The sequence below is a fragment of the Sapajus apella genome, unplaced genomic scaffold (assembly GCF_009761245.1).
Source record: "Sapajus apella isolate SASKATOON/1434 unplaced genomic scaffold, GSC_monkey_1.0 scaffold57, whole genome shotgun sequence".
NCBI classification, from domain to species: Eukaryota; Metazoa; Chordata; class Mammalia; order Primates; family Cebidae; genus Sapajus; species Sapajus apella.
Genome location: NW_022436997.1, coordinates 11,640,908 through 11,664,493, shown reverse-complemented (window position 1 = coordinate 11,664,493; position 23,586 = coordinate 11,640,908). Strand labels below are relative to the sequence as shown.

At 38.3% G+C, this 23,586-nt stretch overlaps 1 protein-coding gene across 2 annotated transcripts in view; it reads left to right on the top strand.

Annotated features, from left to right (window-relative positions):
• Nucleotides 1-23,586, top strand: part of MAPRE2 (microtubule associated protein RP/EB family member 2) — a 166,896-nt gene that overhangs the window by 9,195 nt on the left and 134,115 nt on the right. For both annotated transcript variants that reach the window (XM_032245332.1, XM_032245331.1), the window contains exon 2: nucleotides 17,795-17,856. Coding sequence is in view for 1 of the 2 variants with exons in the window: in XM_032245331.1 (XP_032101222.1) it covers nucleotides 17,795-17,856 (62 nt within the window). In the remaining variant the exon portion in view is untranslated. The remainder of the gene's footprint in view (nucleotides 1-17,794; nucleotides 17,857-23,586) is intronic.

Below are 23,586 nucleotides of genomic sequence, written 5' to 3'. Positions count from 1 at the left end.
ATCATTGTATTTCTATTTTATTCATATAAAATTCCTAAATGGCCATTTATAATATTATGAATCAATGTGAATAAACAAACATTTTCTTAAAGACAGGGACTCTCTGTTGCCCAGGCTGGAGTGCAGTGGTTCATTGCAGCCTCCAACTCCTGAGCTCAAGTGATCTTCCTGCCTCAGCCTCCTGAGTAGCTGAGACTATAGGCGCACGCCACCATGCCCTGCTAATTTTTGTATTTTTTGCAGAGACCGGGTTTCACCATGTTGCCCAGGCTGGTCTCAAACTCCTAGGTACAAACAATCCACTCATCTTGGCCTCCCAAAGTGTTGGGATTACAGGCATGAGCCACCATACCCAGCCTATAAGTGAATTTTTTCAAAGACTCTCATGGACTAAATGAATAGCGTAGTATAAAATTCTGGGTTTTCCTTGATTAACAACTTGTAAATTAGATGGATCACAATTCCTGGAACTCAGATCACCAGCAATTCTCTTTCATGCTTCATTTTATTATTGTAACTTACAGAACAGCATTTATATGCTAATATCACATATTTATATACTTGTATTCCCAGGTTCCTCTAAAACTGGACAAAAGGAGATCCATTTTGGGCCTATGGGAGATTCCAAACTATTCTTGTGGAATTTAAAGTTTTTTAAAGTAACAAAACAAAAAAAGTACATAATTATTTTTGAGTTCCAAAACCTCACTTCTTTATTCCTGCTTTCCTGTCTTTTAGAAGTTATAGTACTATATCATAGAAAGGATTCTGAAATTGGAGCAAGAATGTAGCCTGAGTTTTAAAACTGGTTCTGCTGCTAACTGGGTGACTTTAGAAATGTTATTAACATCCTTCATCAACATCCCTCAAACTGAGTTTCTTCATCTGTCAAATAGAAAAAGCGAAGTCTGACAAGAGTTACAAGATCAGATAACGTGTGTGTACATCTTTATGACTGTAGGCCGTACAATGATGTCCTAAGACTTGTTTGGTGATCTACTTCAGGTAGGGTTGGCAGTTGACTAAATATTATAGGATGTGGTTTCCTGCAACATGCCTGATTTGGAAGAAAGGTGAGGTTCATTTAACAGTTCCATCTACACACTGGGAACGAAGCTACAGAGCATGTATCTTACATGTAGCTGCTGGCTATGTATGTCCACATCAGCCACACACTCCCTTCTGCTCCTCGGAACCTTAAAGTTCTCCTCGTGGCTGGAGAACAGTGATGCGCTCCAGGGCACCAAGCAATGGATTCCTCATCAGACATTGCTCTGTGAATTCAAAAGATAGGTTTATTATTATTATTATTATTATTTTACTGCCAGAATTCTGTATAATCTTGCCTGCACTCACTCCCAAAAAATGATTACTACCACGTTATTACATAATTGTAATTAATTATTAAGTAGCTTTTTATCTTATCCAGATATACAACCCCAAATTGGAAAAGCCTGCATGGTCATTTTTTTAAAACATCCCAGGGCAGAATTTCCCCCACTAGCACACAAAGGAGAAATCTATTTATACTTTTGTTTTAATAAATAAACATAAATTCATTAGTAAGAGTCCAAACCAAAATAGGAAGGAGGGGTGTGGGAAGAAGAACTCCTAATGTTAACCACACTCATACCACTATTACAAAAACTATTTTTATTATCGTGTAAAGCTCTTCTTGTCTGTATTTACATTCAGCAATGTCTTACGTAAAATGTTTCCTTAGCATTTTAAATTTTCCTTGTACCCAACGTAATTTTTCTAGCTTTGGGGTCTTTGCCTGTGCCTTCAGTTGCTTTTCTGTCTTGGATATCTGGGTTGATTCAAGCTTGGGTTTTGTCTTATCTCAGGTTCTTGATATGCAAAAAGTATGGTTCACCTGTGTGTGGTGGCTCATACCTATAATGCTAGCACTTTGGGAGGCTAAGGCAGGAGGACTGATTGAGGCTAGAAGTTCAAGACCAGCCTGGGCAACATTGCAAGACCCCACGTTTACCAAAAAAATTTTTTAAATTTGCCAGGCATGTGTTGTGCTTATAGTCCCAGATGCTTAGAAGGCTGAGGCAGGAGGATCACTTGAGCCTAGGAGTTCAAGGCTGCAGGGGCTATGATCACACCACTACACTACAGTCTGGGAGACAAAGTGAGACATTCATTCTCTCTCTCTTTCTCATATTCTCTCTCTATATATATATATGTGTGTGTGTGTGTGTGTGTGTGTGTGTGTGTGTGTGTGTGTGTGTGTGTAAATCATGGTCCTCTGACCAGTGGCATCAGCATCACCTGGGAGCATCTTATAAATGCAGAACCTCAGGGTCTTCCCTGGAGATTCTCAATCAGAATCTGCACTTTAGGAGGATCCCCAGGTGATCTGTTGTTCGGCGTTAATATTTGAGAGACATTGATCTGGAAAGCCTTTTCTGACCTCCTAACCATGGCCTCCACCTATCTCAGTGGGGTGAGTTAGGTGGCCCATATGTGGTTTGCTTTTCATCCCCACTGCATGTCAATCCACTCAAGATTGCAAAAAACTTGTATTCACCTCCACATTCCCAGATTCTAGCACAGTGCTTGACACACAATTTTAACTTTGGGAATTGTTTCATTTTCCAATTCAATGATTTGTAGATGAAGAATTGCAATGAGAATCTTCTTGTGCACTCAGAAGGGGTGTTCTCCAACACGGGACTGAAGTTTGTTAGAGAATTCCCTTTTGTTGCAGTCTTCCTTATTAAAAAAAACATGCTTGGTGGGGAATGCTTCTCTGTGAATAATTCCTGGAAGTCCACTGTCAAAAACTTCATTTCTTCTGCTTTGTTAAATACTAATACCTCTTGGGAGGAATGGCATTTGAGGCTTGGTGTGAGGGTTGACCAGTTGGCAGGTTTTGGTAAGGGTTTAGACGGAAGAAAATGGCTATCTGACAGGAGAGGGTAAGGAACCCTAGGAAAGATAAATGGTGGACTGTTTGGAGAATTGATTTCTAACTCTGACAAGTGTTAGGATATTTTTGTCTGGAATCTTAATGTAGGTCATTTTTTTTCAGTTAGAAAAACCCACATTTCTTATCTAAAATCTCAGATGTGACTTTTTTCTCCAATCCTGACTCTCATCTATGATAAATTTTATCCAGCCCTACATTCAATGTAAACCACTGATGCCCTAGGGAATTATTTTAGATGTTTGTTTTAAAATTTAGATAGTCAAAAGCATGGTACTTCTACACTGATGCAGAATATGACTTAAATGTGTATTAAAATTCATCAGGCTGGGTGTGGTGGCTCATGCCTGTAATCCCAACACTTTGCAGGATAAGGCAGGAGGATTGCTTGAGGCCAGGATTTCAAGGCCAGCCTGGACAACATACTGAGACTCCATCTCTATAAAAGGAAAAGCAAAAAAGCATTAAGCAATAACTCAACTATAGGGAGCTTTCACTGTATCCATGGATACCTTGGTCTTTTCATTGTGGAAGGAATGTTTTGTGAACTTGGGGACAGATAAACTGATAGAGGGAAGATCAGCTCCTGAGCCTCTGCTTTTTGTTTTTCAGCTTCTATTTTAGATTCAGGGGGTACATGCAGGTTTATTATTACAATGGTATATTGCATGATGCTGAGGTTTGGGGTACAATTGAACACATTACCCTGGTAATGAGCCCAGTATCCAACAGGTAGTTTTTCAGCCTTTGTCCACCTCCTCCTCCCCTCTCTTTCCTCTCCCTTCTTCTTTTCTCTCTCTCTCTCCCAGTTCCCTCTTGTAGTCCTCAGAGTCCCTTGTTCCCATCTTTACGTCCATGTATCACCAATGTTTAGCTCCCACTTCTAAGTGAGAACATGCATCATTTGGTTTTCTGTTTCTGGGTTCGTTCACTGAGCCTGTTTTGAGTAACAGGAGAGACTGATTAGAGCTTTGGAACCAAGTCGTGCTCAGAAACAAGAAACGTCTGTTCTACAGAACTATTATTTGCCTTATTTGAAAGGAACGAGAGGCTCCTGGTACTGCTTACCAACAGCTCTCACAATTAGCCACACAGACCTCAAGACTAAAAGGAGTATAATTATATTCCAGAATGTGTGGCCTTTTTTCTCCTCTTGGGAGTCTACCACTGTATTATACTTACCCATCACCATGGACACAACTCCAGCCAAGTTGCAAATTGGAGTTAGTCAGGTTCATCTCTTTTGTGGAAGAGTGTATTAGGTTGTCTTTCCTGAACTTCTTATCTGAGTGTCTGTGATGATGCTATTCATGGTAATTTGCCCAGACCTGAGACCTTGGGTGGGGTTTGTTAAGAGTCATCTGATACCTTTAGAGTATACCTTGTTGAGCAATCTGACGCAGGTAAGCCGTGAGGGATAGGTAAAACAATCATTGTGTATGTGTTCTATAATATCAAGCCTAACTCCATTTGAGTCATATTTTCCCGTGGGGTTTGTGGCCCATCCCAATGGGAAGAGATTTTTAACACCATATTCTTGTGAGGCCTAGTGGTGTTTTAAGGGTTGCTCTTAGAATCTAAGAGCTATGTGAATTTTTTTTGTTTTTCATATTTTGGGTTTTCTTTTAACATTAAAGCATGATTCATAACCCTGAGCTTTGTTACTGCCCTGTTAATAATTTTGTGTGACTTTGGTTGAGAGACTTTTAAATGCTGATTTCTCTAGCTGAAAAATTATGTAAATATTGTTACTAATCATGAGTAGAGGCTCTAGAAATTAAAACAGCAAAAGCATTACTGATAAATAGAGAAATGATAAAGTGGAAGCAACAATAGCTACTAAAATATTCCAAAGAAAACATGAATTAAGACAAAGAATGGTTGTCTCTAACTACCTGGCTTAGTTCAAAGTCTGTGCAATCATCTTCACTCAAAACTTTTCAAGTTGGGCACAGCATCATTGTTATTGTTCTTTATTATATGAACAATAAGTCAATTTGAACTGATTGTCAAGGGACCTAATTCTTGCCCCAGGCTGTGCTTAAAGCACAGTCTAAGCCACTCAATTCACCTTTGTGACTTCGCTTCTCATAATGAAATGAAAGCATCCTACATAACTTTACCTATTCTCTCTCTACAAAATATCCCTTTGAAAAGTGCTTTGAAAAGTGGTTGTTAATTCCTTTCTTCTAATTTAAAAAAAAAAAAAGAAAATAGAGTGGGAACCATATTTTTTTCCTTTGGAGAATCCATACATTACATTTTAAACATGAGGAAAACATGCAGTTTTGTTAGTCCATTAGCACATTGAATTCTTTAAATTGGAATAGGCAGATGCAGTGATAAGTTTAAGCATCCATTCAACATATGGAGAATGCCATTATAGCTGTTCAAAATATGAAAGCAGTCTGATTTCCGGCAGAACAGACACATTTTAAAAAGCACCCGCTCAGAAAACTTCCTGAGCTCACGTTTCCCTTTGCATGTGGTTCTTAGTGTTGAGTCGTCTCTTCCTCAGGTGGCCTAGGCTGACAAATAAAAAGTTCACATATTATGTTCTGTTAGAGATAAGGGAAGACATGGAAAAAGCAGAACCACTGATCAAGTCCAGCAGTGAGTTGGATTGTGCTGCCTCAAAACATAGGTCAAGACACTACGGCCTGTATCTTGTGATTTTCTGCTACTGCACAATTACTAGACACTGATTTATTTATGAATGAATGAGTGAGTGAGACAGGATCTTGCTCTGTTGCCCAGATTGGAGTACAATGATGCAGACATAGCTCACTGCAGCTTCAAACTCCTGGGCTCAAGTGATCCTCCCAAGTAGCTGGGACTATGGGCATACACCACCACTCCTGGCTAATTTTTTCTTTTTTACTTTTAATAAAGAGAAGATCATGTTTTGTTACCCAGGGTGGTCTAGATCCCCTCAGCTCGAGAGATTTTCCTGCCTCTGCCTTCCAAAGTGTTGGGATTACAGGAGTGAACCATTGTGCCTGGCATGGGCACTGATATGGCACCTGCTCGAGTCACCAGAGCATGCAAGAACAAGAAGGAAATAGACTTAAAACACAGGGAGTGAACCAACTATAACAAACCTTTTCTTTGAGCCTGATGCAAAGGGACTTTTTAAGATTGTACTGGAGTCATGCTAGTGACTGTAGAAAGACCATACATCAACAATTGTGAACGGAAGTGGGAATCATTTCTTCTTTTATGGCCCTGGCACCTAAAAATTAATGCCAAATGGCGCCCAAAGAGGAGTGATGGGAAAAGCCTTCCCCCACCAGGCCATGGTGTTACTGCACTCTGGACCAGAGATACAGCTGCGTGACACCTTCTCACTCCTGATGGGAACAAATGAAGCTAGTTGTGTTCTACCCATCTTGAATGCCTGGCATAATCAGAGTGTTGACAGAGAGGGTCTCACAAAATCAGTACATAACTCTTGAAATATGTGCCCTTCGTTATGCCAAATAACAAATTTGAATGAATCATAGTGTTTTAGAGCTTAGGGCAACCGTGGAGATCATCTCATTTAATCCCAATTTATAGATAAAAAACTGCGGCATGGAATTTTTTTTACTAAAACCACTAGTAATTGCAAAGTTTAAAAAGTTTATAGCATATCATTTGCTTTTGACGATGTTTTGCAGATCCTCTGAGCTGCTTCCCAGCTCTCAAGCACATTGTACTAACTGGAAGGATGAGGAGACATTTACTGTCTCTATGGGGAATGAAAAAGGAAACACCATGCAGGACGGTGGCAGGAAGCAAGCAAGAAAAAAAAAAACACACACACACACACAAAAAAAAAAACAGCTTCTCTAGGGACCAAAAAATTTTGAGGGAAATAAAGATATTAAGCACTGTGTTAGATGAAGTGATAGCTACAAAACATGTAATCCCTACAGCAATCTTATGAGCACTATTCATCATCAAGCTAACAGGAAAAGTCTCAGTTGTGGTCCAATGATAGTTTTGTTTTTTGGTTTCTATTTTTTGCTTTTCCTTTTCCTAGGCTGCCAGCCTTAGAGGGATGGTGATCAAATGAGGGCTTGCCAACGTCATGTACTACAGAAGAGGCAGCAAAAAAGACCTCAGCAGGGCAAGAAAGGCCAGAGAGGGTCCTACTCCAAGGATTCCTTGGGGCCCTTTTCATTGAGGCCACATTTACGTGATCCCTGAAAATAGATATTCCCTCCCATTCTGTTTAAGCTGTTTTCCTTAGATTTGATTCTATTTTAATATTGCATGTCCCTATAGTCAGGTCCAAAGAGATATGTTCAGATTCAATAATTTAGTAATAATAAACTTAAGTATTTTCTATTTACATAGAAATTTATAGTTGCTAAAGAATATTTGTATGTAGTAGCAGCTCTTTAAGGAGCTGTACTTTACAGAAAATTGTAAAAACTGGGTCCCAGAGTTTAAGTGGCATGTCCAAAGTCACATAATTGGGAAAACTTCAAACCCAGAGAATGTCACCCCAAGTCCCAATGCTCTTTATACCAGGTAGACTTACAAATGATAGTTGGATTCTCAGAGTAACCCTCAAAGATCCCTTTAACTCATAAACCTGTTAACTTATACCAGTATCTTAACCTCTAACCTCCTCATATTACCATGGAAACATGCATAGGGTTTTAAAAACTTAGTTAAATACATTTTCTGGATACATCTCACTGTAGATGAGGACTGTTAATATTCTAGCATCGGTGGCCACTTCTTTTCCCTCAGTTTGAAAATGCAAGTGTCCCAAGGGAAGAATGTTTTTATAAAGTGTAGACAATCTCAAAAGTCATTTTGAACCTGACACATTTAGGCAAATTAATGGTCCCAGTACAGTATACAGTTGTAGAAACAAGTAATGCAAAGTTTTTAAGTTTTTAGCTCATTGTTTGCTCTTCACAGAATTTGGCAGGACATCAAACATCTTCCTATCTCTCAAGCACACTGGATATATGTGTGGCAACTTCAGCTGATCCAATTGTCTACACAAAGAAAAATAACAGTGGCTTCATTAAGGGTGCTCATGTAATAAGATCGAGAGACAGCCATTTCAGTCAGCAGAAAAAAAATCACAAGTTTTTGTTAAAAACACTCTTTAATGCATTTGTACAAACTAGTTAATCAATTAAATATATATCATCTTCAAAAGGGGAGAACTTCCCTAAGAACCTGGAACACTGTGTGAGTATGTTCCCACTGGGAGCTAGGGATAAATACAGAAAGGAGGAGCAAGAAAAAAGTGGTGTGCACCAAGGATGGACTTCGCATCCTTCATTATGCTTGTTTGGTGGTAAGGTCTAAGCTATATGTTTGTGTCCATTGTTTGGTAGTAAGGTGTAAGCTGTATATTAGTTTATCTCTGGATCATGTGAGTGAATAGCTCCTTTACCAAGTGTATGTTAATCTGCCACCATAGCAGATTTTGGAAAGAGCTCTGAAGCACAGACAGTGTGTGCCCTGCAACTCAAGATGTGGTCTCTAGACCAGCAGCATCACCTAGAAGATTTTAGAAAGGCAGGTTCTCATACCCCCCAACCCATGGACTTACTGAATCATGACCTGCATTTTAACAAAATTCCCAGGCAATTCATAAAGTCAGGAAAGCACTGTCACAGATGAACCTGATCGTTAAAATGCTTGTTTTCGTATAATTTTCAGAATGAGAAAAACAAATGATATTCAAAGTCTATATGCTCTCCAGGAAAACAGCAGTCAGAAATTTTCCCTTTGTGTTTTTTCACTCCTGCTGTCAATATCATTGCATTCATGCCCCAGGATATAATTATTTTGTATCTATTACCTCAGTAGTCCCCAACCTTTTTGGCACCAGGGACCAGCTTCGTGGAAGGCAATTTTTCCAAAGACTTGGAGCGGGGTGGAGGACGAGAGATGGTTTTGGGATGAAACTATTCCGGAAACCTCAGATCATCAAGCATTGGATTCTCATAAGGAGCAGGCAACCTAGATCCCACATATGCATAGTTCACAATAGGGTTTGTGCTCCTATAAGAATCTAATGACACAGCTGATCTGGCACGAGGCAGAGCTTAGGTGGTTACCCAAGTAGACTTAAGTTCCTGGGTGGTTGTTCTGTGTATTGTTTACCCTTAGAATCCCAGGACCAAACATAGTACTTGGAATCTAATAGGTGTGTATGGTGGCACTCAAGAGTCCCAGCTTCAAAGTACAACAAACATGGGTTGGAAGCCTCAGTTCATGCATCTATGAGACAGGATAAAGAATAACACCCCTTATAGGGTTATCAGGAGGAGTAAATGAGCTGATGCACGTGACATACTTAGCACAGCACCTGGTATATTGCAGCTACTCATAAGTGGCTAATATGTTGAACAAATGAAAGAATAGAAACTTTGTATAAAAAGTCTTAAGAGGTCTGAAATGTGGTATGCTGTTGCTTCAAATATATGAAATTGAATTTAAAACTAATATGCAAAGGAAGCCTGATAAATATAGGAAAAAGGTAGAATAGATCCGTGAGAAAAGTCTGTGATTTAGAATCACAAGACCAGTGTTTACGTCTCAACTCTGTCCTTTACTAGCTGAGTGATCTCATGCAAGAAACAAGCTTCCTGAGCCTCAGTTTCTTCACCTAAAGGGTGGGGTTAATAATCCTCTTCATTTCATGACATTATGCTAAAAAAAAAACAAGGGGGGGAGTGAGGAAGCTTACAACTTGCAACATAGGAGGGCAGTGACCCACCGTATTCATTTTTGTATCCCTACATCTCCTGACAAATAGAGATGCTCAGTAATGCCTGTTTGCTCAAATGTATTATAGCATAAATTCTCAAGGGGAATGAAAATTGGATATTACAATGGCTTGTGGCCTCCAAAGGTTAACCTTTGTGGACAAAATCTTATTCCATAGCATTTAGGGGATCCTAAAGGATCTCTTAGTATCCTTAGGAAATAGAAAGACTCCCTTGTGAGTGGGGAGGAGGAGTGAAGAAGATGATTTTTTAAAAAGTTTGAGAAGCACAATTAGAGCTCTGACTCTTCAACTTGGTACCAAATGAGAGCTCTTCAGGAAAAAGCATCAGGAGAGAAAAGCAGCTAACTAAAAAGCAAGCAGAGTGAAACTCTAGAAGTAATAAAAGAAACAATTTCAGCCAGGCACTGTGGCTCATGCCTGTAATCCCAGCACTTTGGGAGGCCAAGGCAGGTGGATCACAAGGTCAGGAGATCGAGACCAGCCTGGCCAGCATGGTGAAACCCTGTCTCTACTAAAAATACAAAAAATTAGCTGGGCATGGTGGTGTGCGCCTATAATTCCAGCTACTTGGGAGGCTGAAGCAGGAGAATCACTTGACAGGAGGCGGAGGTTGCAGTGAGCAGAGATCGCGCCACCACACTCCAGGCTGGCAACAGAGTGAGACTCCATCTCAAAACAAACAAACAAAAAAAAGAATTACAATTTCAGCCAGGTGCAGTGGCTCATGACTTTAATCCCAGCACTTTGGTAGGCTGAATGGGGCATATCCCCTGAGATCAGGAGCTTGAGACTAGCCTAGCCAACATGGTGAAACCCCATCTCTACTAAAAATACAAAAATTAGCTGGGCATGGTGGCAGTCACCTCTAATCCCAGCCATCTGGGAGGCTGAGGCAGGAGAATTGCTTGAAACCCAGAAAGCAGAGGTTGCAGTGAGCTGAGATTGCACCACTGTACTCCAGGCTGGGCGACAAGGGCAAGACTCCATCTCAAACAAACAAACAAAAAAAACAAATTACATTTTCAAGATCTGGGTGATGTGATATATATAAAATAATTTTACAAAACTAAGAGCTATAAGCAAGTAAAATTACTGAAGGAAAAGCCTTTAAGAAATATTTTCAAGTTGTACCTGGATTTATTTCCATTAATATATTGACTTCCCCAGTAGCTGTTTTATCAATAACAGTGTAATTGGGGCATCTGCTCCACAACTTCAATGGGATATTTACCAGTTGAGTGGAATTCAGCATGAATTTTTTTTTCTATCAAGGAATTTAGTTACTGATGTGGGCCCCAAACCTTTTAAAAGTAGATTCTGCCCAGGTGCAGTGGCTCATACCTGTAATCTCAGCACTTTGGGAGGCCAAGTTGGGTGGATCATGAGTTCAGGAGATTGAGACTAGCCTGACCAACATTGTGAAAACCCATCTCTACTGAAAATACAAAAAAATTAGCCAGGCGTGGTGGTGTGCACCTGTAATCCCAGTTACTTGGGAGGCTGAGGCAGGAGAATGGCTTGAACCCGGGAGGCGGAGGTTGCAGTGAGCCAAGATTGCGACTGCACTCTAGCCTGAGCAACAGAGCAAGACTCCATCTAAAACAAAACAAAACAAAAAAAAAAAAGATAGATTCCTTTATAAGGCAGACCCCAGACCCCATGGCAGGGACCCCAAGGCAGAGCTGTTTGTTGTTACATCAGCATCCTGGAGTTTTCACATTGGCTCAAATAGAAAGCTTATGTACAGAGGCTATGCAAACATTCCTGCAGGTCTCTACAAGTTCCATCCACTTACCAGCATTTTTAATGGACTTGGCCAAAAATATTTAAAAAAATTTTTGAAAGATTTCCACAGAGCACAATACCATGCAAAAGGCCACAGCAGCCCTTGATACCCAAGGTCTTTTAGCCCTTTTGCTGCTGTCAAAGTCTTAGATGTCACACGTAACACTTTAGTATGTTATTGTGTTTTTTCTTTGGATGGTCAAAGGAATTCCAGACTATAAAGACAGCAAGAATAGAAAGCAGGGCTTTAGTTTCCACTCTGACCTGAACACTAAACTTGAACCCTGAGCTCTGAAATTGAACCTGAAATCGAACCTCTCTTTGTGCTGCTTTGCCATGTAACATGCATTCTGCCACTTAATATGCATTCTGCCACATTTCATTATCAATTGCACATATGAAGAGAGGAGCTATACTATGCTCATGAATCTATTTTCAAAGATATCTGATTAAAAATGGATAAAGGATAAAGGGATAAGTGAAAATAATGTAACTATAAAACATTTTATAGAACTATAATGTATGTGTTACTTCTCATGTCGTTTTGTCTCGTGTAATATTTTGAAAGAATTTTACTTTTATACATTGAGCACTATAAATATTCTATTCTAAAATAGAAAGGGCAATCTTAAAAAACATTTTAATTCTGATTCACATGGAAAGTAGCAGATGGATAAATGATGATTCCAAGAAGAAGGGGCTAGCCAGGCTACAATTCTATGAAAAGAACTGAATTTTTATTTTATTATAGCTATCATTTTAGGTATTTTCTGGGGATTATCATTACGATTCTTATTATACCACCAAAATCCCTTTAGCAGTGAGCTATAAGTTTTTTTGAAGTCCTTAAATATACAATATGGGTCATTTGGTAGTTTGTCTTTCTTAAGGAGAAAAATGAGTTGTACCAGACTTAACCCAAGATTCAGTGTAATCTGACCTCCTTTACTTGCCAAATATGCTCATTTGGTTTTTGGTTTCCCTGATGTGTGCTCAGCTCTGTGCTTCCTGGCAGTCTTGTCCTGGGGGAGTTGCACAGGAGAGGGGAGGAGGTCTGGGCCTCCCCTCTGCTCCCCTAGAGAAGGCCCTGAGCCCAGCCCAAGACCACGAATTGAGGCGGTGTGTGGTGGAGGCAGAGCTCCCTGAAAGGTTGATATCTAGTAGGCTCCACCTCAGCATTGATGGCCTGTGACCTTCTGCTAAAGCTGCAAGCTGCTTTATTCCTAGAAAGCTATGGACCTCCCACACTAAAGAATGTGATCTACAACTGAAGAGATTCAATACCTCAAATGGCCATGGGGAGTTTGGAATTCAGGATACAGCTTATTCTGGACATTCAAAGACAGCTTTAGTAAACTCCTTAGAGAAAAACGTGGGCTCAGGCCCCAGTAGTGTTCTCTTCTTGGAAAAGCTGTGAACAGCTGGAGAGGTGGTAATGCTGTCTCTTTGTGAGGAGGATGCTTTAACCTGTTGACCAGAAGCCTCATTGGCTAGCACATAGCAATGAAGAAAGAATAAAATCTTTTTTCAATGGCATGGCATGATTTGAAGTATTTTATAAACATGTTGTTTATTCAACATATAAAAGATTTTCATGTATCTTTTATGTTCCTGTGGTTTTATGGGCAGACATGAAAGTAGCAGTCTTTGCCAGAGGATTAGGGGACTCCTTAGCTAGGATAGAGGTTCTGCTGCTATGCCTTAGACATGGGATGCTGGAATTTTGTATTTGTTTGTCAAAGAAAGAGGAATTGACATTTCTAGAGGATGAGGAAAATGGACCTTTGTAGAAACAGAGAATGTGCTTTGTTAAAGAGTCATGACTCTTATCCTGACAAAGATATTTGGTCTTTTAATAAAAACAAAACCAACCAATAAGCAGAGCCATAAGCCAGAGGAAGCAGCTGGCTTATGGCTGTTCATTTCTGAGGAGCTGCCCTAGTGCTCAAAATGGCTAAAGAATAACAGTCAATATGATCTTTCCAAACATAAAGGGGGTCTATGCAAGTTCCTTTGTGTGTGTTGGCAATTAAAGTTCTGTTCTTATTTAGTGTGTGCTCCAGTTTTGAATATAGAACACCTGCCTTGTCATTCGTAAAATAGTACCACATAGGATAAAATTCCACTCCATACATGTACCTGTAGTCCTAGTGACTTCCTATAGTCCCAGTGACTTAAGATGTGGAGGCAGGTGGATCGCTTGAGCCCAGAAGGTCAGGAGTGCAGTACCTTATGATTGTGCCTGTGAGTAGAGACTCTTGTACTCTAGCTTGGGCATCATTGCAAAGACCCTATCTGTAAAAATAAATGTTAAATATTCCATTTCTATGAAAATAAGATGTGGACATTTTGGAAAATTTTGAAAATTCCTAGATAGTATGAACTTAAGGGTATGAGAGAGCCATTAAAAAAATACAGGATGTATCAGCCAGGTGCCATGGCTCATGCCTGTAATCCCAGCACTTTGGGAGGCTGAGGCAGGTGTCCTCTCTTGAGGCCAGGAGTTCAAGACCAGCCTGGCCAACATGGTGAAACCCCATCACTACCAAAAAAATACAAAAATTAGTCAGGTGTGGTGGCACATACCTGTAATCTCAGCTACTCGGGAGGTTGAAGCATGAGAATCACTTGAACCCAGGAGTTGGAGGTTGCAGTGAGCAGAGATGGAGCCACTGCACTCCAGTCTGAGTGAAAGAGCAAGACTCCATCTCAAAAAAAGAAGGAGGGGGATACAAAGGATGCTTGATGTACATGATGTATTATGCTGCTACTTCAAACTCATTTCTGGTTTTGAATATGTGTATAGTGAATTTTGATAGATTGAGAAGGTAAATGAGGGAGAAAGAGAAATAACAGCAAAGAAAATTCCAACATAGGCAAGATTGGATAGCAGAACATTGGCAGCGGTTTCTTAATGCCAAGTTAGTGAGTGAGTTACTTTGTTTCTTGGATCTGTGCGAAGTGGAGCAAAGTCCTGATCCATCATGCCCACTGCTTTGGGGCTTTTGCTTTTCTTTGAAAAGGTAAGAAAATAACACTGAGATATCTTGCTCAATTCTAGTTCCTGTCCAATCACCTGATTTTTAAAAATTTATTTTTAGATAATTGTACATTATGATGTAGTTGTAAGAAATAATACAGAGAGATCCCGTATATTCTTTAACCAATCTGCCATGGTAGCATCTTGGAAACCTATAGCACAATGTCATAACCAGGGTATTGATGTTGATACAATCAAGGTTCAGAACATTTCAATCACCACAAAAATACTTGTGTTGCCTTTTGTAATCACCCTCTCCTTAACCCCTGGCAACCACTAATCTGTGCTCCATTTCTATAGTTTTCCCATTTTAAAAATGTTAGATAAATGGATTTATGCAGTATATAACTCTTGGGGACTTTCTTTTTTCACTCAGACTAATTCTCTGGAGACTCATTCAGGCTGTTACTTTCTATCAGTAGTTGGTCCCTTTTTATTGCTGGGTAGTATTCTGAAGTTTGGATGTAGCACAGTTTGTTTAACCATTAACCTGTTGAAGGATATCTGAGTGGTTTCCAGTTTGGGGCTACTATGTATAAAGCTGCTATAAACAAGTTTTCATTTCTCTAGAGTAAATGCCAAAATGAGCAATTGCTGGGTGATATGGTAGTTGCATGTTTAGCTTTTAAAACTACAAAACTGTTTTCCACAGTAGCTCTACCATTTTACATTCTCACAAGCAATATATGAGTGATCTATTTTCTTCAAAACCTTACCAACATTTGGTGTTTTCACTATTTTTCTTTTAGCCATTCTGATAGGTATGTTGTGATGTCTCATTGTAGTTTTAATTTTCTTTTACCTACAGGCTAATAATGTATATGATTTCATATTATCTAGCCTCTATATATCTGTATCCTCTTCAGTTAAATGTCTGTTCATATATTTTTCCCATTTTTCAACTAAGTTGGTTTATTTGGTTGCATTTTGAGAGTTCCTTATGTTAGACATTAGTTCTTTGTCAGATATTTGGCTTGCAAATATTTTCTCCCAGTTTATATCTTGTATTTGTATCTGCTTCACATGGGCAAAATGTTTTAATTTTGTTGAAGTACAATTTGCCAATTTTTCCTCTTACAGATTGTGTTTTTGGTGTCAAGGTTAAGAATGCTTTGCCAGCCCTGATCCCAAAGATTTTCTCCTATTTTTTTTTTTATTTTATAAAAGTTTTGTAGACTTACATTTTACATTATGCCATGTTCCATTTTGAGTTTGTTTTTATGTAAAGTGTGAGACTTGCAGACAATAACAGCTCTACTTCTGCCAAACACAACAGGAGAAAACTTTGCCTCACTCCTATCCCCACTAGCAAAGGCTGTGTGGGAAGCAAGGCAGGGCCTTCTTGAGCACCTACCATATGCTAGGTTCTGGACTTATGATGGTGGGGCGAAACCTCTCCAGATATCTCTGATCTATGTCAAATGACTGCTATTAAGGCATTTTAGTGTGAAAGAGAAAAGAGATAGATACTGGTCTGCCAGACTCAGTTAAAATCTATCCCTTTCTAGCTGAATGATATTGGGCAAATTGCCCCACTACTCTAAGCCTCAATTTCTTCACTTATAATAAGATGGTTTTGAGGATTAAATTAGATAAAATATGTGAAATGAGTGGTGCATAGGGTGTTCAATAAATAATGTCATTCTTCTCCAAACTGATCGACTGCAGCTGCTGAAAAATTAACACTGGACAGTTGTCAGAAAATAGAAAAAGGCCAGTTGTATACAGACAGTCCTGAATTTTCTAATGGCTATTTATCTGCTTTATAGATAAACTAGAAACCTTATGTTCCTGCTTCGTAGCTTGGTGGCCAGTGGTTTGCACAGCTACTGGGTGCTATTAAATAAAGTAGATAAATGAACATTTTATTCTGATTCAGTTAAAATTTCTGGAAAATTAAAGGACTTAGGAATAGAAACTGATGTGGATGGGAACCAATATTGTTAACATCTGAATTTTAGGTTTATCAAATATCATTCAATTCTGGAAAGATATAAAGTACTCATAAAATTAAATTCTGCTGCAAAATATGTAAAGAAATTCTACTTAATGTACCTGAAGGAAAAATTTAGATTGTAGTCAATGTACCTAAATTGAGTTCTTGAGACTACTCATGTACACAGTTCATGTCAAGTTTTCTGATTTTTAAACAAGCCCAAGTTTGTTTATTACTTTGAGATCCTTCACTGAGTAGTATAACAATTCAGGTGTCACCTTTACTTTTATTCTCTTGGCACTTGCCATTTTGTTCTTTGTCTTTTTTTTTAAACCATCTCCTTTTCCGCTTAGAGAAAAACTATAAAATGCCTACCTCCTCCCTTTTAATTAAAAAAAAAAATTCTACCAGCAACATCTCCAGAACTATGTCTGGGAATAATCACATAATGTTGGATCTGTCACAAATATTTTCATACAATTGATTTTAAGCTAAATAAACACCAAAGTCATTTCTGAAATGGTCATAGAAAACACAGAAGAGCAATGTAAGGCTTAGGTGGAAAGTGAGGAAGAGAGTTAAGGCTCACATGTATATGAATGTCAGGTCATTTATAGTAGCATCCAGTTGAACCATAGCAACCTCCTCCATAACCATTCATCCCCTAAACACTGGACACTCAAAGCAAGCTCAAAGCTCATGCATTTCTTAACCTCCAGAATTGGATTTGTCCCTCATCTGTTTACTGTCTTATTTTCTCATTTAGTCAAAACATGTTTTGAAAATAAATAGCTAATTCATATAAAGAAAGTAAATTACTGCTTATTGGTATATACATTTTAAAGTTGTTTTATAGTGCTTATCCTGTCAAAATTATCTTTTCGACTAGAATAAGCCAATGTTGATACTAGATATAAAATCTGAATAAACCTAAGTTTGGGGAATTCAATACTTTAATTGATGTTGGTATTTGATACCCCACTAGAGGCACTGCTTCTTGGGGTTATTTGCCTACATGATTCCCATCACATCAGACTATTAGAGCAGGGGAAAAACAAAAGAAAAATTACTTTCATAGGACAGAAATTATATTAATTTTTATAAACTGTTATAAGAATTGATCTAATAATATAGATTGAGAGTATAATTCTATTGTCTGGCTGACTTAATCACTTTCATATGGTAAGATTGATTGACTTTTGTATATTTGGTGTGTATTTTTTCTTTAATTTTTTTTCTATTGCTGGCCATATCCAGTAAACTAAATTATAACTCTTTGCTATCATATTTTCGTCATATTAAATGCTTGCACTCTCTTCTTTGTTTCTTCCATTTTTACTATCCAAGGGTCCTGTTTCCCAGAGGAACAGTTCATTTCAACAGCCAGGGAGAAAGCCTGGATGCTCAAGGTAAGGTTTATATAAACTTTGTTGCATGACTCTTTGCTTAAAAATTAATTTAAAGTGAATAGTAATATTGTCATTGTAACAAATTTATTTTCAAAATTCCAGTATACAACTAAAGCCAATATTTGAGTAAATATGCTGTTTTAAAACACTACTTTTCAAACTATATTCCATTTCTCAAGTGTACTACAGGCTAATTAACTACTATTAGAAATTCCTCTAAAAATGATCAAGCCAATTAATTAAAGTTTAATTTTGAAAATCTTATTCATGATAGGTGGGGAGGGTAAAATATCAAGATATTGTCAAAATGAAGTCATGACATTGCTATTTATGAATAAATTATTTTTATTTGCTATTGTTAAGAATCCAGAAAGCCACTCTGTTGGCTTTGAGGACAGAAAGAGTGAGAGCATGCGAGTGTGCTTGTGACAGAGATGAGGAACCTAGAAAAAAGCCTCATTTTTTTAGTTTGGGATTTGTCTTTGAGACACAATCATTTTGATCTTCAGTTATTTCCAACTCATACTCTAAGTCTCTCTAAATAATGCCTTCAACAGTCACCTCCAGGAGCCCTTAGAACAAAGGAACAACTAACTAAAATTCCACCAGAGGGCAATATTTGGAAAGCCATTCAGAGAGGTCGCAGAGCTACGAGCTATTGTTCACACAGAACAGACTCACAAAGTGTGGTATAATATCCTATGTTTTATCAAAGGTTCTCTAAACGTCTTTTATGTTACACCTGTTTCTCCACAGCATCAAACATTGTTACTTAAAAACTGTGTGGGGGCGTATGTGTTTTCTTCTTTTTTTAAAAAAATTCTGCAATGATAAAATTAGAAACCTCATTCTTAAATAGTAATTCTCCAAACAGTAATGGTGAATGTTAAAAGCTCAAATTAATGAATAATATACCATATTTGCTTTGGGATCTCATTGTAATAAGTGCTGTGACTGGTGGTCATTTTTTAAATATTCAAGAAGAGAAACTGAAATTCTTCTATTTAAAGAAGAATAGCATTCTAAGAATTTGTCTTGATATTAAAATTTGCAGGTATAAAATTTATCGTATTGACTTGAAATAATTAGTTTATTTAATGTGGATGAATAGATGTTTTCCCCTGTTGCTCTAGTGAAAGTGGAAATATGGAGAACTTTTGTAGGCTGAGGTGGGCAGATCCCCTGAGGTCAGGAGTTCAAGACCACCCTGGCCAACATGACAAAACCCTGTCTCTACTAAAAGTACAAAAATTAGCTGGGCTTTGTGGCACATGCATGTAATCCCAGCTATTCAGGTGACTGAGACACAAGAATCACTTTAACCCAGGAGGAGGCAGAGGTTGCAGTGAGCCAAGATCGTACCACTACACTCCAGCTTGGGTGACAGGGTGAAAAAAAAAAGTGGAGATGTGGTACCCTGCATGGTGTCCCAACAGCTGGAATATTTGGGGACCAGAGCAGGCTCTAAAGCAGAATTGGGACAGGGGTCAGTGGAACAGTATCTGAGGGCATTAGAAACAAGAAGAACCAGAAAGAGAAGCCACCTAAGCTTTCTGGGTCTATAGCAGCAGATCATGAGTGCCCTTTGAAAACTGATCTGCACTGCGAGCCCTTCTAGTAGATGGTCCATATGTCAGATCTGTCTGGGACAGTCCTGGTTCAATTCTGTTGTCTTGGAATATAGTTAGGGCCCCCTTTCACCCTGAAAATGTTTCATTTTAGATGATAAATTATATGATCATCCTATCTTCCAGGTTGGGGTATTTGAAGAAAAAATAACAGGAAAAGATGGCCCATTACCTAAATAAGGTGTTGCTTTATAAATCTCCTTGTATAGAGGGGTATGGGACAAATGGGTCTTTGAAGAGTCAAAGTATAAATATTTTTTGCCTTGCTGACCATACAAGTCTCAGTCACAACTGTTCAACTCATTGCAATGTGGAAACAGCCAAAGATCATACATAAAGAAATAGGCTTGGCTGTGTTCAGCAAAGCTATTTACAAAAACAGGCAGTGGACTACACTTGGCCTATGGGCCATCATTTGCACATCCCTGTTAGATAATAGAGACGGGATGAGGTGGTAGGAGATGGCAGAGAACCAAGGAGATAACCATCATTAGTCCCTCTCCCTTCTCTCTCTATCCCTTCTGGGTTGCACCATCCTTTATTTAACTCTTTCAGGAACTAGTGCAGTTGACCCTTTAACAACATGGGTTTGAACTGCAACAGCTTACTTTTAAATGATTTTTTTTTTCAATAAATGCAGTCGAACCTCCATATCCGTGGATTCCACATCCGCAACCAAATGTGAACTGAAAATACAGTATTCATTTTATGTGAAACCCATGGATAGTTCAGTGGGACTTGAGCATGAATGGATTCTTATGGGGGAAGGAAGGTTCTGAATCCAGCCTCCAAGAAAAAGCTGTATTGATCTTTTCCCTGAGTGAATAATCCTGTCTGCTATTAAGTGGTTCCTGAGGTTCCTTTACCGGGTGTCACTTCTTGTTTCTCATCCAAATCTGTTTCTGCACCACACATAACATGCTTGTACTTTATACCTCATGACGTATAATTCAGGTTCACCTGAGTTCTAGAGTCAAATACTGAAGCAATAGCTCATTAGTAGGTAATTTAATTTTATGCTTTGATCCTCACTAAACAGTTGTCTTTGGGAAATATAATCAGTCAGTCACATTAAGGAAAAGTTTATGTTGACTATACCAATTTTTTATTATATTAATGAAAAGAAACATAATACATTTAAAGAAAATCCTGGGTAAAAGTCACTCATAACAATAGCATCCTAAAATAACTGTTTTCCTATTTTTGCACATTTGGTCTTCTCACAGGCATTTCTATTATTCCACAATGCATATCATAATGAGGGTGAACTTTGTATTTTACTTAGTGTGAATCACAGCATCTTTTACTTTCATGGGTCATCAGAACTATCATTACAATAGCAGTATAATGTTAGGTCAGCCTGCCAAAGTACATATTTTAATTCTTACTATCTTCCCATTTTTTATTATAAAAAAATGCTATGCTAAATTTTTCTATAGATCTTGTTGGTTTAGTTTGTGTCTATTGATCTATTTTTAAGGTCAAAATCCCAGAAGTGGGGTTATTTGTCAAAGATAGACCATTTTTATGACTTTTAATCTAGTTTACTATATTTTCCCCAAAGATTTGGAATAATTTACAAATATTTGTAGTTTTAGGGTACTAGTTTCACCACAACATTTTCAGAGGGCATTTAACTTATTCAATAGTATTTACTTAATGACTACTAACTGTAAAACACTGTGCTGAGTGTTTTGGGGTATATGTATGTGTGTGTATATATATGTGTATGTGTATATATATATATATATATATGACTGATGTGCTCATATATATATATATATATATATGAATGATGTGCTCATTCTACATTTATTTTATGCCTACTATCAGCTAGGTATTGTAATTTTTCAATGAAGAACAAGAGATAGCTTCTATCTCAGAGCATTTGACTTTCCTGGTTAATGTAAATGACGATAATATAGAAAATGAGATGCACCATAGGAGAAACACAGTTATAATATAATGGGAGTTTGGGGAGGGAGAGGTAGAGATGACATCTGAGCTGAGCCATGAAGGTCAGTTGGTTTGGAATACTCAGGGATGGTGAGATTAGCCATTTATTCCATAAACATGTATTGATCACTAACTCTATGCCAAGTTTCATGGTAAAAGCTAGGGATATAGAGGTGACCAAGGCAGAGCTCTTAGAGCATACTATCTAATGGAGTAGAGAATCTTTTTAAAAAATATATTATAAAGGTTATAACCAGGCTAGCTTGTCTGGCAGAGGATACCCAGGGTTAGGGATGAACACGGGTTTCCTCTAGAACAAAACTTTTCCATGGCTTCCCTTTTGAAAGACACAGCCTTGATCATCAGTTATTGTGTCAGAATCTGTAGGAGGTCTGCTTCTGGAAGATTGAAGGTTCTTGTAATTGCACTTGTCCTGACCAACATTGCAATTAAAGTTGGCCTGCATTGACAGTTCCCTGCAGTGAGTACATTTACTGAGAATGCACAGAGGCTAGGCCTGGGTTTGGTGAGACCTACAACCTGGCCCTCACCAGATGATGATGGAAGCAAATCACCAAGAATTGTAAATTTCGTTCGTGTTTTGTCTTTAAAACAGCTGGAAGAAACCTTATTGATAATCTAATCCAATCTCTTATTTTACAGATGAATATTCTTGAGTAAGGAAAGTTTGAATGACTTTTCTAGAATTAGGCAGTGGCATTACCATAGCACCAGAACCTTCACTTCTGATTCTTCTTGGCTGTGGTCACTGCTTTAATTTGTCCCTGCCTTATCTGTACCATAGAGGTAGGAAGAATTAGGACTAGATTAACCTAAATCTGAATTAGGACTAGATTAACCCTAGTATATATAAAAGCAATAAGATAAATTTTACCTATGTCATACCACAGTACAAAGTTTTTAATTTATGATTTTTAATTAAAATTTTAATTTAAACCAGGCACGGTAGGTCATGCCTGTAATCCCAACACTTTTGCAGGCTGACTCTGGAGGATCACTTGAGGCCAGGGGTTCAAGACCAGCCTAAGCAATACAGAGAGACCTTATAGCTGCAAAAAATAGAAGTAAATAGTCAGTGTGGTGGCACATGTCTGTAGTTGCAGCTATTCAGGAGGCTGAGGCAGGCAGATCCCTTGAACCCAAGAGTTCAAGGCTATAGTGAGCCATGATCATACCACTGCACACCAGCTTGTGAGCTGGACAAACAGCTTGATCTCACTAAGCTTCCCTCTCATCTTCAAAGTAGAGATATCATAATATATCTTGTTTGTTGTGAGAATAATTAGAGGTAATATACTTGTTGGTTACATCATGGACACTCAGAAAATATTGAAATACTGATTTTCTTTCCCCTTCCCCCCTAGAGCTACAGGTTCTTCATAGGATTCTTTTTGTTTATTAATCAGTTTGCCTTATAAGACTTCTGAGAATTAAATGATAGAATGAGGGTACATTTATAAACTGTGGTGCAGAGCTTAACGTTCTCATTTCTGAATTTTACTTAGCTGAAGTAGAGGTTTAGAGGATTTTCTTCATGGTTTCTTTTACTCCTTTTCTTCAGTAGCTTATCTTACATGTTCTGTGAACGTGTTGGTAAGACTTAAGAATTCACTCATTTTCTCTGTCTTTTGTCTTAAAATAATAAATATACAAAGGTAAATGATTAGACAAAGAAAATATGACTAAATGTTAACAATTGCTGAATGTATCTGGTGGATATGAATGTCTATTATACTATTATAAAATGTTGGTCAACTTTCCTGGATATTTGAAATGTCTCAAGTAAAATTTTTTTAAAGAATTATGTATCAAGCATTAATTAAGCTTCTACCATGGCTCCATCACTGTTTGGAGACAGAGGGTAGATTTTGCATGAGACAGTCAGGGTTCTCAGCCCTGATGCAACTATGGTCACTGTAGGGAATGTTAATGAAATAGGCAGTACCATTCCAGAGTGCTGAGTGCTGTGCTGGGAGAAGTATGGGATGCCGTGAAGCACAGTCCTCGGCAGCAACAACTAAGCCAGAACTGGTGTGCAGAGGTCAAGCAAGGCTTCCAAGTTCAGTGGCATCTTATCTGAGGCCCAAAGGAAAAGGAAGAGCTAGCCAAGTGTTGGGGAGAGGGG